Genomic DNA, 18,138 nt, shown 5'->3' with positions numbered 1-18,138 from the left:
AGTCGTTGCTCGTTATACCAATTTCCCAGACTCATAATTCTGAAGGTCCGACACTGGCTGTTTGCCAGTTCTGGAACAGCTATCAGACGACAAACTTCTCTATGTTCATAGACAAATTACAACTGTATAGGAAAACTGTTATGAATCTAAAACCTCAGCAAACTTTCTATATGTGTTCTGTATATTTGTAATTTTTTTCACTATTGCATAAAAAGATTTTCTCCGAATTTTTACCATTGCAATAGGATATTACATTTTAGTAGCTTCTCGTCTCGGCATCGCATTGATTTTTTCCCGTACAATTTTTCAAATACTTACTTTTATACATAACTTGTTCAGACAACTACAAACAATAAAATAGAATTAGCCAAATAGGTGCAACTATTCTGAAGTGATACGCTTACATACATATATTTAGCGATTGACTTTTAATTATATAGATTACTATGTTATCTGTATACATATGTAATGGGAAATTAATGAACTCTGTAACATGTGAATGAGAATTGTAACATGTGCATGTAGACATCGGATGAAAATAAACACAAGCTTAGAAAATAAGATTACTATGTTTATGCTACTGAAAAATTGTAGGTCACTAGGTGGATAGTACAGAATGCTAGGTTTTAGACATATTGGCAAATGCTTACTATAACTAACTATAACTAAATATATATAATCTAACTTTATTTATAGAGTGTTTTTGTAACAATTTCTAGAAAATCTCTATATAAATATGAGAGATATTAATGAACTGTATTTTTGTCGTTTCCGATTATTGTTTCGGCTTAATCCGGAAGTCTTTTTCAGGGACCGTTTAGCGCTTTGCGTCACAACGTCTCGCCTCGTACACTGCGAGTACAGTAATCTCTTGTGTTTATATAGTTATTGAATAAAAACGAACATAAGGTTTAAAAATAATAATTTTTAGAAAGCGTGGTTACCTTTTCGTTAAAGTATGAAATTATTTATATACTCTGTTATAGAAGTCTTAATTTTCTATTTTTTTTTTTTTTTTTTTTTTTTTTTTACTGAATATAACTTTATTTACAAGAAGAAATAATAACAGAATATTACTTAAACCAATATAACATTAAAAAAATTAAAAATATATATAATTAAAGATAAAAAATTTCTTTGAGATCACTGCCAGCTGGTAGAGTGCCTAGGATACTTGCTGCATTTCCACGCTGAATAGCAATGGAAATGCGTTGACCAAAGTATAGGCCAGCCTTCTGATCACCAGAGGTTTCCACCAGCCGGCGTGAGATCTCTTTGAAAAGATTCATGGCCTCGGGGCCCCACGGACCCAGAGTTTCAACTCCAAACGCCGCAAATATATATCCATTACCAAGGGATGAATATTTACGGCGCTTGATAGACTCCTGGTGTGTTGCGGCGGCACCAGCCCTCTTGGATGTACTTGGAAGGTGAGACGGTGCCACCGTGTCAACGCAGGTGAAGTCCCATACAAGCGGACGTCCCATCCTCCAAGGTACCAAGGACATCCCGTCAGGTCTCTTGCCATCGTCACGTATCAAACCAGGAGGTTCTAGAATGGCAGGCACGCCCGCGGTGACAAGAGCCCGACGGAGAATGTCATTAATAGCTGAGTGGCGCAGCAAGCGCCCAGCACTCTTAAGGCAAGATAGGCCATGGTGTCCCAAGGCACTGACGTTGTCCCCACACCTGCAGTAATGGGGAGCATTCGTTTTGGCCCCCAATCTGAGAGAGATTGAGAGTCTAAACGTTGCGTTATCCAATAATGTTCCGATATGAGGTGAGGGAATTGTGTGTAACCAAAGGCCAGATTCCCATTTGGACACCGCGAGAAGACGGGCGCTTTCAGCAGAGTTCTGGGAAGAGTCTAGTAACGAAGTTCTGTATAAATCATTAATGGGCTCATCCCATTGCCTCTGGATTTTGGGATTTATGGGAGAAGCTACATTGGGACAAGCCAGAGACCAAGCTTTTCTAGCCTCAGGCAGGTAAGCTATCTCGAAATCACCGAAAAAAGGTGTTAGTATTTTTTTCACGAGATTCTGCGTACCGTGCGCTGATGATAGAAAAGCTGGTAGAGAGATATGGGAGATTTGGCGGATTCCCAGGCCCCCATGCCTGACCGGCAAAGAGGCCTGAGTCCATATACGGTCTTCGAAAGTGATATTAAAGAGGGAGCTCAGAATGCACTTTATTTTTTCATCAAATTTTGCGGTGAGGTCTGGATATTTCCAAAAGGGTGTACTACGAAGAACTTGAGTAAAATTGGGTACAAAAAGGCAGTATCGAATAATATTATATGCGATGTGAGTGTTGATATTTAGGAGGCGGTCGGAATTTGAACAGAACTTACTAATTTTGTTTTCCACAAAGCTGGGGAAAGATTCATCAAAAATAGGTGATCCAAGGAGGTGAAGTGAACTTTCATTTAAAATTTTGATATTTGGAGCCAGGGTGTTAAATTTAGAAATTACTTCATCTTTATTAGATAAACTATCCGGAATGAAAAGTTCACATTTGGAAAAATTTAGTTCAAGCATTTCAACATTTTCTATTGTTTTTCGACGCACGTTTTTTTTCAGGAAATTTGTTCTGTTGATCAGTTTTAATCAGTAAAAGCAGAAAAAAGTTACTACGATAAAATTTATTATTAAAATACTAGTAAACCTGGCAAACATTGTTTCCCTCTTACAGTCTTATCGGTAGAAAAGGGGACCCTTTTTAAGAAATACGCTCTTTTTTAATGCTGAATTTGTACTAAATGTTATAAAACGAAAAAGTAAATAAATTTGTTTAATATCAGTTCACAATATATTGATATAAAAATTATTTTTCTATGTAACATTAATACCTTACTACTTACTACTTTGGGTTAGTTGGAAGAGACTGCTTTGTACATTTGGTTATCTCTGTCATATTTTTATGTATAATTAGTGTGTATAATAAAGAATAAATAAATAAATAGAATCAGAGACACGAAAAAATGGCTACAAGTCATTTTTAAATATCAGTTAGAAGGTATATATCATATTTATCATTTTATAAATGGTTTAAATTACTTTCAGATTGCTCTGTCAAATGATAAGAGAGCTGTCGGCTGCGCCGCCATTTTGCGTGCCCAATTACCACAAACTCTTCGAAGATGCATCGGTGAGTGACATTCTTATAATTATGACATTTTATAAGATCTTTTAATTGTGTTAACATTTTTTTTTATACAACTTAGAATGGGAAACAAGCTGACGGCCCCCCTGATGGAACGTGGTACGTGGTGGTGGTGGATGAGCAGTAACCATGGACATAACAGAGTATACTGTTTCGTCCATGATACCCCCCATGCGTTGCCATTCCTGAGGACTCAGATCTTATTCCTCTGTACCCTGTAAATTCACGCCATATCCCACCCTTCAAACCAAAATACAGCTATGCAAACACAACTGTTTCACGGTTGAAACACGAATGGGACGGAGGTACCCAAGCAATCGACTTTTGTACAAAGTCTCCCTCTGGTGCATATTGCAATAAAATATTGCAATATCATTTTTTTTTATTTTGATTTAAAAAATAAACTACTGAACTAATTTTGATTTATTTTTAATAAATGAAAATGGAATGGTAACTAAGTGATGGTATTTACATGTACTGTGAGGCCAATATATATTGGCCTCGCATATATGTAATGTACAAAATTTGTAAATAAATATCACAATATTTATTTAAAAATTTTGTATATTGTGTAGTATAAAGTTCAGACTTAGATTATGATTTGAGGTTAATATTACTGTACGACCGTGTGGTCCCGGCAAAGAATAGGCCATCCCTTCCTTTCCCGTGGGTGTAGTAGAAGGCGACTAAGGGATGGTGAGGGATAGATAGCAGCTTCCCTCTTAAAATATTTCCAAAGTCTAACTGTGGTTGCCAATCTCCCTGGCAACCGTGACAGCTACTGGCAAAATCCCACAAGGGGAGGCTTGTGTTCAGCAGTGTACAGTTAAAGACTGATATGATTGTTGTACGTATATATCATTGAATTTAGAATTACCTAATATAAACTAAATTTTCCTACATAGTATTTTATTCAGTGAAGTAATTATTTATCATTTACTAAGTGTATCTTGTGTCTTCTCACGTGTAAATTATTATATAAAATATCCTATGTCTTAGGGTAGTTAATCTAGGTACAAACTTATTTTCAATTTTTTTCAATAGTTTTTGCGTAAAAGAGTAACAAACATCCACTTTTATAAACTTTTGCGTTCATGTCAGTAATGGAGTTATGCTTTTCTACAATGCTTCCTTTACTAAATAGACACCAGTTTATTTTCCAATCCCGTAAGTACTGTGTAATAAATGTTTTGATGTACGTATTCAATAAATATCAACAAGTCTCTTCATACAATATCTAAGAAATACTGCAAATAAAAATCTATCGGAAAATATATTATTGGAAAACCATTGTCAGAAAAAATAAGCCGTGTCTCTAGCTAGTGGGAAAGCCTGTTCGTCCTTGGCTGTCCTGGCGATAGTCCAAGGTATTCTGTCACATTAACATTGTATTAAGGTTGACAACAAATATATTGTTTTACAAGATGCCACAGAATTGTATATATTTCTAGCCAGCATTTCTGTATTTGTTATGTATTAGTTAAATCTTTATGCAGCAAGAATATTACAGTAGAATCACGATTATCCGAATAATATAAAAAGTATTCTGTATAATCGAAAATTTGGATAGGAGGTTTCAAAATCAAATAAAAAAATAATTAAATTTTAATATTTTTTTTAATTATGTAAAGGTTTTACATACGTCATTTAGACAATACGATGTAAAAAAGTTACGAACTATAAAGGTAATGGATTATATAATATAATACCTATTTACCCAATTAATACATATTACCATTTCTAAATCGGCAATTAGACCAGTGGAAAATAAGTCCGGATAATCGAATATTCAGTTAAACGAAATACTTTAGTGTTTGCATTATTCAGGAAAATAAAGTAATTGGTAGTTAAATTGTGTTTCATAAAAAATCCACTTTAAATGTACCAAAAATTATTTCGATTTAAAAATTAAACCACTGAAACGATTTAAAAAAAAAATTATGGAACTAATTTGTAAGCATATCTTTTTAAATAAAAAAAAATCACTAATCTGTTTATAACTGATCGAATTACGAGATAACAAAAATAAAAAAATAAAAATTAACCACCAAATTGAGAACGTAATACGTAATACATAAATGCAATACTTTAAAAACAACAAATGACAGGCGTGACAGATATGTATGTATGTATGTATGATAGTTTTATAAGTTTCAAATTTAAAATTTAAATTTTTAGCAAAAGATTGATTTTGTTACATGATTATTGCAGAGTACTCTTTTAATAATTAATATTTAAAATTGTTAAATTGATTTTAGATATTAACACATAAGTTCGACGTAGACACTATTTATATAATACGTACTATAGACCCAGCGGGTCTACCATGAAATAAAATTCCGAAATTTCGGACTCAATTTCGTGTTTTTGTTTATACCAAAATCGGATCAATAAATGGAGTTTAACATTTCCTTTGTTATACATCCTATCATAAAAATCCAAAGGAACAATATTTTAACATTTTTAATATGTCCAAACAGCATGTATTATGTAATTTTAACATTATATTTGTGTTTCGTTTGGCTCCGAAATTTCGGGAAACATTTCATGGTAGGCCCTCAGTTTAAAGAATTTCTGGAAGTACGGTCAATCATTATGAATGCTTTTAACAGAAACTACAGATGTTATATAATAAATATAATATACCTACATATAGAAACGGTATAGAAAACAATTTGTTATTTATTTATTTATCTATCTTCACGCCAAGTTCCTTGCAGGGTAGACAGAGAGAACCAAGTGCCAAATATTTCTATCTATACATACATCTATTGAATTCTGCACTCTCATAACTCGATTCATGTCTGCACGTCGGTTCCGGAGTCTCTTGATTTCTCCTTTAGAAAGAACACGGTTTATTTGATCATAATAAGTTAGTTTAGGTCTCCCCCGGTATCAAATTCAAATTTAAATTATTTTTATTCCAATAGACTTGTTTGCAAGCACTTTTAAATCGTCATTTTTTTTATTTAAGTATTGCAGGGTTCGGAATGTTGTTATCTGTTGAGAAGAGTCCGCAAGAAACTCAACAGTTACTCTTTTAAATCTCTGTTAACATTATGTATATTTATTTATTTATTTATTCATTAGTACAAATATGTGTACATGGCGGACATAATGCTAAAAGCATTCTCCCAATCAACCATAGGGAAGTGTCAGAATACTTGAATGCTATGTCTTTAGTTACATAGTCGTTAAAATCCCGTGCATGATCGATTAACACCATGCACATTTGTCATTCAAGTAATTGTTTAGTGTATAAATAGGGTTTGCTCAATAAGTATTCTTAATAACAGTTTTAAACTTATTAAAAGGCAGATCCAAAATAACCTTCGGTATCTTATTATAACATTTAATGTCTATTCCCATAAAAGACCCATTAACTTTTTCTAAACGATACTTTGGAAAAGTAAGTTTGAGTTGATATATTGAGAGTTAAGATTATTAAGATCGCTGTTTTTAGGAAATTGTTGAAGATATATAAAAAATGTTTGCATATATGTATTTTTTGTAATGGGTGATGATGAAATGGTGACTTCACCTGCGCTATCAGTATACGTTGACGAGGCACCAGTAGGTGACGATGGAAGCAGGTCAGTTAGCCCATCGTGACGAATTCCATCAGAATAGAATCCATTAGAACAAACCACGAGTTTCCAGGGGGAACCACGTGGAGGTCGACCTGATAGAGTGTATTGATAGTAATGGGGAAATTAGACCCCATTACTAACAATCCTTTTCCCCCTGCGAAGAATTGTGAAGTTACGGCGAGAACATTTGTTTCCTTAAATTTCTCTCTTAATGCTTAACTACTTCCCATAGAATCAATATCTACATTCATTCACATGCCTATTCATATTGTTAATATTATATAATAGATGCAAAATATTGTAATGGCAGATGGATAAATAGATATTTTTTATATGTCTCTATCACACAAAATGTACTTGGGTTTAAATGAAATATGTTACAGGGATACGTTATATCTTAACTCAAAATACTTTATACTGATTCACGTGTATATATATATATATATATATATATATATATATATATATATATATATATATATATATATATATATATATATATATATATATATATTCAGAAGGAGTGAGAGAAAGAAAGATTTAGTACGAGATTGTATAATGAATAATATTTACAATACATAAATAATGAGCTCCCTGCCGAGGTTTTCCTAAGAGACTACAGCATCATGGGGTTCTTCAAAAGGAGGTACAAAGGTTTCTTCAGGGTCGGCAACGCGCACGTAATACCTCTGGTATTGCAAGTGTTGATAGATTACGGGAACCGCTTACCATCAGCTGTGCTATATGTTTGTTTGCCACCTCAATGGTATAAAAAAAATCCAGATATAATAAGTCGTGATACAAAAATTAATTGCTAAGACAAGAAGATTGTCAAGAATGTCACTATTTATTTTTTTACAACTTAAGAGAAACGGGTTGATGAATTAAAATGCTTAATATTGTAGTTCTCTTTTATCACGTCTTCATCGGTAGGAAAACAAAGACTAATAATGATAGAATTCTAAAAACATAAGAACAATAGAAATATAAAAATATGAAAGACGAAATATGATGGCCAGTTATATAAAAGGCGTATTGTGATGGCCAGTAATACGTCATACAACTATATAGGTTTGAAATAGGTTGGTATTAGTAGCCTACACACACTAGTTACGCGTAGTATAGCAAGTCTATAATATTGTTATTCATCAGTAGACTGAATTGTTGAAATACGTCAAACTTTGCGTTTGCTCGTGTTTCTGTCCATTAGTCGCCCACCACAAAAGCATAGGAAATATTTGCCGTACCCTTATCAAGCATAAAGCTTAATTCAATTTCCCTTGTACACCTACGTACCACTATTAAACAGTGCTCTCAGATTTATCGTAATTTGATAATATTGTATGACAATCATAGAATATTTTCCTAGACGTGTCAAGTGTTTGTTCTCTCTTTGGTGTAAATTGTAATATATCAATATTACAATTTATTTATTGTAGTTGCTAAGCTACAGCTAAGCTGCTTCAATCGTTGAAATGTCATGTATTTTTTTTATTTTCAACTCACTCCAAATAGTACGAGATTCTAAATTCGGTTGTAAATTTTTTGTTTCTCACGTATAACTCCGTCAATTCTAAACCGGTTCGGATAATTCCTTTCTTTATTTGAAAGGATATACTTACAGATTGGACCCATGGACATTTTATGAAAATCAGTTTAGTATTTTAGTTTTTAAAATAACTTGTTTCATCATAATTGAAGTCAGTTTTTTTTTTGTGGGACACAATCTTTAATTATTACAAAAAAAAAAAAACAGGATCGATCTTAGATCACAGAAATGGTTACGAATTGACCACGTTGATTTTCATGAGGGACTGCGTGAAGCTCGACCTAAAAGGGTGTCTTAGTAACAGGCACGGCAACTCTATCTCTGGTTGTTAGCTCTTTGCTATTTTAAATTGTATTAAAAAATATTGAAATTAAGACCAGTCTCTTTTTCAAAGTAGACTAAATTAGACTAGACTTTTTAAAGTAGATTAAAAGTAATCTATCTCCTCATTTTAATTAAGAAAATTTATAAGCTTTTGTGACTTTGTCACTTCCAATTAATTCCAATTCTAACCATATTGTAATACACAAGGCCAAGTTTAAAATTTTAATGTCATAATTACCAGTTTAACTTACGTGTACTATAATGTAATATAATGCGTCACATCTGCTCAAGATGAAGGGTCCCGAATGGTCCAGAAACTAATTGAGATTTCTCGACCAAATTACAAGTTAAAATGGTAGTTATTATTTTAAAATATAATGTATACCTATAAAACTTTTGACAATAAAGTATATGTAGTTCATTAAAAAAATTTGTTTTCTTTCACCAAACAGGTGCCCATAGAAGCGGCTCATCTTTATGACGCTGTGACACTTTGGGCTCGAGCCGCCACGGCCGCTATGAGGGCTGGCCTATCACCCACTGATGGTACTGCTTTAATGAAACTCCTCAGACCTACCACCTACCGTTCAGTGCAAGGTTTCGATGTAAGTAATTTACTTATTTATTTATTACAACACAGGGGGCAAAACGAGTATACGGCTCACCTAATGGTAAGTGACTACTGCCGCTCACGAGCACTTGCAATATTAAAAGCATAACAGATGCAATGCCGGCTTTTTAGAAAGGAACTTTTAGGAACTATTTTCTTGAAGGTTATGATGTCGTTTTTAATGGATGATACTGGAGTTTTTTTTAATGGATGAAAATGGAATGGTAACCCCGCCTGCGCTATCGGTATACGCTGGCGGAGCACCAGTGAGGGGTGATCGATGACAATGAAAACAGGCCAGTTAGCTTATCATGATGAATTCATCAAGAATTTATCATGATAGTTTCCAGAGGGAACCGCGTGGAGGTAGATCTGGTTAGGTATATTGTTAGCAATGGGATTTTTAGTCTCCATTACTAACAATCCCTTTCCCCCCATAACACTGGAGTTGTAATCCCGTCTGCGCTTACGGTATTCGTTGGCGGGGTACCAGTGAGGAATGATAGGTGAAAATGAAAAGGCAGGTCAGGTTAGCCCATCGTAATAACAACATGATGGTTTCCAGGGGGATCACGTGAAGGTCGACCTGATAGAGTATATTGCTAGCAATGTGACTGGTAGTTCGCATTACCAACAAACCATTCCTCCCGCTAATATCGGTTTGGAAAGACAATAAAAAGTTGTAAATAGCTTTTTCAGCTTCATGGAATGCGCGTAGGGACGAGTACAGAGGGCACTCGAAGCCAACAGTGGTTTAAAATATCTTTGCTGAACTATCAACCCTCCTTTTTAATATTATAGATATGAAACTGAGGTTATTTGTTTACTACTTCTTGATGTCTTACATATAGCTCAACTAGTCTTTTTTTTATACAACTTAGAATGGCAAACAAGCTGACGGCCCACCTGATGGAAAGTGGTAACGGTCGCCTATAGACATGAGCAGTACCATGGACATAACAGAGTATACTGTTTCGCCCATGATACCCCCCATGCGTTGCCATTCCTGAGGATTCAGGTGTTATTCTTCTGTACTCTGTAAATTCACGCCATATCCCACCCTTCAAACCGAAACACAGCCATGCAAATACGACTGCTTCACGGTAGAAACACGAATAGGACAGGTGCCCAAGCAATCGACTTTTGTTCAAAGTCTCCCTCTGGTAAGAATTTTTATTATTTTTTTCATGAATTTTAGTATTACATGCACTATATGGGATAGACAAGGACTTAGGCTTATACACTTTATTCCGGTCAATGAACATATTTCAGTCAATCGAACGAAATTGTTGGTAAAAGCCATTATTGGGATAATTATTATATGATTGATAAAATTTCGATTTTTGGAACTTACGCTATCTTTGCCATCATCAATATCATTTTAGCCTTTAACAGTCTAGTGCTAAATATAAGTCTCCCCCTTGGGGGGCTTTGCAAGTAGTTTCCACGCTTGGCAGTCAGATTGGCAACTGCAGTTAGGCTTTGTAGATATTTTAAGAGAAATGCTACTGAAACGGAGATAATACTTTTAATATGCAATGAGAGGATTTTAGAATGGAAAACTACAGAAAAGATGAGGAGACAGACTTTAGCAAAATATATTTTTAAACAATATGTAAAAACAATATGTCAAAAAAATATATAAATTTCGAATGACAATAAGAATATAAAAATGTAGCAAAGAGTCGCTACATCCTGCCCCTCGTGCAGAACTGCACCAACTAGTTAAACTGGCCAAGGTCAGACAAACCTTAAGTGGTCAACTTTACTAGTTTTTTAAGGGGGCGCCGTAGCGTACGTCCTGCTGTGGCAACGTCCACTACTCGTGTTACTCCATCTCTGCCGGGAAACAATCTTTCGATCCGTCCTCGTGGCCAAGTACCTCGTGGTAGAGACTCGTCGACTATAAAGACTACGTCTCCGACTTGCAAATCCTGCGTTCCTTTTGTTTGGACTCTTAGTTGCATTGTGGGGAGGACTTCCCGCACCCACCGATTCCAAAAATGGTCAGCCAACCTTAATGCCTTTCTCCAGTCCGAACGGCCAATTAGGTCACGATCCTCCAATGGTGGTGTTATTTGGTTTGAGGACGTACCAATGAGGAAATGGAATGGTGTCAAGGTGGTTGGTTCATCAGGATCGCTTGAAACATGAGTTAATGGGCGTGAATTTACAATTGCCTCAGCTTCTGCCACAAGTGTCGTAAGTATTTCTTCTTTGGGTGACCTTTCTTTGAGAGTGGCTTTTAAGGCGACCTTGACAGATCTTACAAGCCGCTCCCAACACCCTCCAAAAGTTGGCGCTGCTGGTGGAATAAAGCTCCAAGTGATACCTTTTGTAGCCGCAAAATTTTTTACATCAGATAAGTAAAATTCATTAAGAATGCGGTTGGCTCCAATAAATGCAGTACCGTTGTCAGAAAAGGTGGTGATTGGAGTTCCTCTTCTGGCAATAAAACGTCTAAGACTCATTATCGCAGAATCTGCGGACAGACTATGTACCACTTCCAAATGGATAGCTCTTGAAGACAAGCATGTAAATAAGGCTATATAGCGTTTTTCGTGACGTCGCCCGATAGTTACAGTAACTGGACCGAAGTAATCCACTCCAGTATATGTAAAAGGTCGTTGATGATGTGCCAATCTTTGTTGCGGCAGGTCTCCTCTGGCAGGATCCATTGGCAAGGCCCTGCGAATTCGACAAAACGGACACTGTCTGGCTACGGATTTCACAGTATTACGAAGGCTAACTAACCAGAATTTTTGTCTTAACTCGTTTATCACCAACTCATGGTTTGCATGACCTACACGGCAATGGTAAAAATGTACTAACAAGTGTACAACTGGGTGGCGACCATCTAGCAAAATTGGAAACTTGGTGTCTGGATCAACATCCTCTACGGCTTTAATTCTCCCAGCTAAATGTAATAGCTTGTCTTCTCCAATAGTTGGTGAAAGTTTGCTCAGGCGACTATTTCGAAGTATTGGTTTAGAATTAAGAATCAATTTATATTCTTCTCCAAAACTATCTAGTTGCGTGCGCTGCAAGATGTGCCTTTCTGCGGTTTTAATTAAATCGGCATCTAATGGTAGCAGAATAGTGGACGTTGAGCGCCGGCGAGAACGAAAGACTTCGCCATTTAATTTAGAATTTCGAATATTGGCCAAAATTTCTCTAAAAATAGCTACAGCTTGATGAACCCGAGCTGTGGCACGTAATAAACGAGTCCAGTCACTGAAGAAATCAAAATTTGCTGTGACTGGAAAAGCCAAATCTGAATTAAAAGAAGTGAATCCCACCAATTCCTGTGGTTGACACTTTAGCTCCTCAAGAACTGGTGCGATATTAACTGGCTCCTTTGGCCAGTTTTCTGGAGAATTATGTAAAAATGTTGGCTCACAAAACCAACTATGTGAACTATCAAAATTAATAGTCCTACCTAATCTAGTCGCGTCATCGGCTACATTCATATCCGTTGGTACCCATCGCCATTCATTGACGGATGAACTTTCTAATATTTCGCCTACGTGCTGGATATCATGACGCCAAGGCATGCCTACCTCGAATCGACCAGAGGGTAAGCGCCTCGAAGTGATTTCTAAAATATCAACTGCGCGTTGTTCCTGTATATTTAGTTGTGATTCCGTCTTAGAAATCCCTAAAGAATTTATTTTATACTGTTCTTTGATTAACGACTCTAAATTATCATCCTTAGATGACTCTATAAATATACCGTGATTTACAAATTCTACTAATTTTGTTTTACTTGAAGAAGTGCCATATAACGTCCAACCTAGTGATGTTAAACAGGCCACGGGTTCATACTTCTTTCCAACACGAATATCACGATTAATTGATAAATGCCAGTCCTCAGCTCCGATTAAAACGGTTGGAGTGGCATCCTCATATGATAACACATCGACTAAATCAATAAGGTGTGAAAAAGATTCGATATCTTGACGACGAATTGTTTGAGGTTGCAAGGATAACGAATCCATAGACTTAGCATTTTTTACTAAAAATGTCTCTTGTGTGTGTCTACCTTTAATGTAAAAATTAACGTGTGATACCGTAACATGTCGTTCAAGACCGCCAATACCGTTTACAGTAATCTTGCGTTGTTGCCCTGTCGCACCTATGCGCGTCGCGACACTAGAATCGATTAAAGTAGCGGTGCTTCCATCGTCAAGTAGTGCAAATACATCACAACTACCTTTAGGCCCCGAAACAGTGATAGGTATCACCTTTAAATACACGTGAGGACGGTAACCTGTAGAAGGATGTTGTATACCCGTATGAGTCGTGGATATAAAAACGTTACCTTCAGACGACTTTAAATTATTTGAAATTGATTGTGTACTTTCTATACCTATAACGTTATTATCTGTGACTTGTGTGACGTTTGCCTTATGTGAACTAGACGGATATTGATGAAGTAAAGGATGATGACGAACATGACAGCCGTCTATATTGCATGGCTTTACTTTACAAGTTTTCCATTGATGTGAATTAGTTCTTAGACAACGATAGCAAACCTTTGCTTGTCGTAACCATTGCCACCTTTCATCTACAGATAAAGTTTTAAATTTGGAACATGACTTAATATTATGATCTTTTTTACAAAACGAACATACCGTTTGTATTTTTGTATTCTCGCCCTTAATATGCGTGACAGTATTAATATTTTCTCGCCTAAATGATTGTTTATCGGTATTAAATTGTTGGAACGAACTAGACTCGGGTGACAGACCAAACCGAATGTGTTGGTCTAGTTCGCGCCTCAAAAATTCAGACAACAATTCAAGCTTAGGACGTCGAGTAGTATCTTGTGTGGCAAAATCCGTCCACCTAATTTTCATTGTATGATTTAACTTTCCTAGTACGGCATAGAATAACTCAGGAGAGTATAAATACTCTGACTGATTTAACAGTTTAATTGTAGCTAAAGAATTTCGTACCCTATTGGCGAGTGTCGAGAGTTCTTTCAGATCATTGCCCAGACGTGGAAGATTTTTTAAATGAGACACTTCCCTGAACACGATAAACTCTGGACGCGCGAAGTTTTCTTCAAGTGCGCGCACTACCTCGTCCGGGTCATCTGTTGCCATTAGTAGCGTCGCGACGGCCTCATATGCGGGCCCTTTGAGTACGCTCTGAAGTCTGGATAAATTACCTAAAGTAGAGAAGTTAGATTTAGTGACGTCATAAATACGTTTGAACCGTAACCATTGTAGTGGGTTACCAAAAAAAGGAAATAACTCGAGGCTAGCAACACGATTAGAGGCAAGAGCCTTCGCTGCTGCCGCGGTGTCAGCTACAGCTTTTAAAATATTTGAGTCCGTATTAATGAGCGGAGGTGAAATGTCCACCGCTACGGGCACACCATTATTACACGGTTGTGATATACAAGCTATGACAGGGGATGCAGCTGCCCGTGTGGCAGTCGGTGGTAGTACCGAACTACCGGGTAATGGAACAAAACATTGTTGTCCACATTCTACTGCAGAAATGTCCCTGACATCTCTATCTCCATGACTTTTAATAAATTGAGTGTTTTCCACCCACCTCTCAGTGTCATTTACCACCCTAGTAGAGCTCCGATGACTTGCGCGACTTCCAGTATAGCTGCCGTTTGCTTCAATAGCAGCCAACTCTGCTCGCAGTTCGCTATTTTCAACCTCTTCCTGCAGAGCTGCCAACTGTCGTTCACGTTCGCGTTCCCGTGTGGCGAGTTCTAACTCACGTTCCAAGCGGCGGCGCAAAACCAGTGCTTCTGCAGCAGCCTTTTGTGCTTTAATAGTTGCGGAGGAATGCCTAGACCCACTTTTAGTGGATCTTATGCTATGAGCCGTAGCGCCCTCCACACCACCGATATTAGAGTCTGGGTTGACTTGTGGAACGGAACAACTTGGCGTCGGTTCGGATGACATGACTCTACTCTTACTACGGGTGATCATGAAAAGTAAATGACGATAGCTACTAGAACGTAATGTAATATGAAAACGAACAAAATTATACTTACATGTAACTAGGAAATGGACTATGACAAATAGGTGCGCTGTAAATATAAGTAGGTAGAAGGACCAAATGAAACGGAGATAATACTTTTAATATGCAATGAGAGGATTTTAGAATGGAAAACTACAGAAAAGATGAGGAGACAGACTTTAGCAAAATATATTTTTAAACAATATGTAAAAACAATATGTCAAAAAAATATATAAATTTCGAATGACAATAAGAATATAAAAATGTAGCAAAGAGTTCGCTACATCTACTACCCTTCCTTCGAGAAATAAGTTCAATTAGTCGCCTCTTACGACACCCATGGGAAAGGAAGGGGTGGCGTATTCTATGCCGGGACCATACGAAAACGCTTCCACGCTATGCTCTTACCAATTTTATCTTTATAACTATAATAAAAAGAATCATTAAACTCATGCTTAATTTTTATATTACCCTTTATTTCATTGGTAAAATGTAAACACAATAAAAAACAGTATTATGACTTTGTTTTTTTTCTACATCTGTGTTACAACTTCACTTACACGGTTTGTATTCGTAAAAAAGCACTTATTTCAGTCTCATTTTATTCTGTTTTGTCACCATTTCAATAATAGGAACGCAACAATTGAGGAATAAATGGATAATTTACTTTTACTATTGTTTATTTATTAGATTCGTTTGACTGACTTTATGTTGCTAATTTGTCATCCATAATTAAAAATTTTTATATTTAACTTTTGTTTGAATTTAACTAAAACTGCTTAAAAATTTTACTGGTGTTAGAATAAAGAATTAGTTTTGTATGAATATTATACTTATTTTTTATTATTTTTCTGTCAATACTTGACTTTACTTTTTAAAGTCTTTATGAAATATCTCTCTTTTTTTTATACCACTGAGGTGGCAAAGAAGCATATGATAGATTAGCAGATAATAGATTTAAAGTCTATCACTTTTAATTTGGTTTTTTTTTTACAACACAGGGGGCAAACGAGCATGATGATGCTCACCTGATGGTAAGTGGTTACCGTAGCCTCGTATCGTACATATCGTCATTTATGTATCTATTTTCATTTGTTATTGACCACATTACCAAAATTTTTAGATATTAAAGCTGGACTTGAGGCTCTATAACATTCTTTGTCAGTGAACCTTTGGCAAAACAGAAATGTAATTATGCGATAAGAAATATTTTGAAAATACCTAGTTACAGAATTTATCGTCGTGTTTTATTCAATTTCTATTGCACCAATTAAAAAACTAATATAGCACTGCGTAAACCATGATTCTGCACATCACTAAGAAATACAAACCTTTCCTTAAGGTAAATAGGAGTAACAGGGTTGGAAAAGATAGAATAAAGAAGAGAAAGAATACGCCAGATACGACGAAGGCGAATTGGGAGTCATATTTGCGTAATCCAGAAGTAAACCTAATATAGATATTTTTTAGTTTATTTAGTTGTTCCTTAGCGACATCTAGATAGCAGGTATCAACATAATCAAGTACGGGAAGTAATAGGGTTCCAACAAGCGTAATTTTGGCATTCTTCTATAGAAAGTTACCAAATGTTTTATTTGTTACATTAAACTTTTGCCAAAATTCTATTGACTTGTATAATTTGTTGAGCATAATAAATTTTGTAATTCACAGTGTACTCCACAACACGAGAACGGGAATGGGAGACGTAAAAGCGAAATTCAAAAGGAATAAACATTATTTTGAATTGCATCCATCTATTTATAGATGTGCGTCGAAACAATAATGATTGTTTATTTATGTAAATGTACGAATATACTAGTTATTACCCGTGACGACGCGTAAACAGGATTTGTTAATTGATCAGAAATAAGGTAATGTTATGCTCCATACAAAATACCAGAGGGAGACTTTGTACAAAAGTCGATTGCTTCGGTACTTCTGTCCCATTCGTGTTTCAACCGTGAAGCAGCTGTGTTTGCATGGCTGTGTTTCGGTTTGAAGGGTGGGATATGGCGTGAATTTACTGGGTACAGAGGAATAACACTTGAGTCCTCAGGAATGGCAACGCACGGGGGGTATCATGGGCGAAACAGTATACTCTGTTATGTCCATGGTACTGCTCATGTCTATAGGCGACGGTTACCATTTTCTATCAGGTGGACCGTCAGCTTGTTTGCCATTCTAAGTTATATAAAAAAAAAATACGTGTGTATCATTATCATCATATCAGCCTTTAACTGTCCACTGCTGAGCATAAGCCTCTCCCTTAGGGAGTTTTGCCAGTAGCTGCCGTGCTTGGCAGGTAGTCTCGCAACCGCCGTTAGGCTTTGGAGATGACTTAAGAGACACGCTGCTGCCCATCCCTCTTTTTTAAACACCTCTTACGACACTCACAAGAAAGGAAAGGGTGGCCTGTTCTATCCTGAGACTACACCGTAATGCGTATATTACTACTATTAAAAATTAGGATTGATTGAGTGGTTGAAGCGGCGGGAGGTAACAAACAAGCAAAGTTATTTTCATAATTTCAATAAATTCAAAGGGGTCACTTTTATATTTATAGTGATACTGAGGGTAATAACTGTCTATGCATTCACCCTTCATCAACACTAAATTAAAAGTAATAGACTTTAAATCTATTACTTATTAAAGTTATCACATTTACATTTATAATTATATGAGTACTAAGCAGAATAACTGTCTGTGACTTCATCCCTCTTCATCACTGAATTCAAAGTAATAGACTTTAAATGTATTACTTATTAAAGTCATCACTTTTACATTTATAATTATACTAAGCACAATAACTATCTATGACTTCATCCCTCTTCATCACTTAATTCAAAGTAATAGGTTTAAAGGGCTCACTTTTTTTTTTTTTTTTTTTTTACAACACAGGGGGCAAACGAGCA

At 35.9% G+C, this 18,138-nt stretch overlaps 1 protein-coding gene across 1 annotated transcript in view; it reads left to right on the top strand.

Moving 5' to 3' along the window:
* Nucleotides 1–18,138, top strand: part of LOC113512693 (guanylate cyclase 32E-like) — a 225,873-nt gene that overhangs the window by 125,511 nt on the left and 82,224 nt on the right. Inside the window, exons 9-10 of the mRNA XM_052903469.1 lie at nt 3,066–3,150; nt 9,081–9,233. Of these exons, the coding sequence (XP_052759429.1) occupies nt 3,066–3,150; nt 9,081–9,233 (238 nt within the window). The remainder of the gene's footprint in view (nt 1–3,065; nt 3,151–9,080; nt 9,234–18,138) is intronic.

The sequence above is a fragment of the Galleria mellonella genome, unplaced genomic scaffold, assembly GCF_026898425.1.
Source record: "Galleria mellonella isolate WM207_F2 unplaced genomic scaffold, CSIRO_AGI_GalMel_v1 utg139, whole genome shotgun sequence".
Taxonomy (NCBI): domain Eukaryota; kingdom Metazoa; phylum Arthropoda; class Insecta; order Lepidoptera; family Pyralidae; genus Galleria; species Galleria mellonella.
The sequence above is the reverse complement of the archived record's forward strand: the minus strand, read 5'-3'. Positions and strand labels throughout refer to the sequence as shown.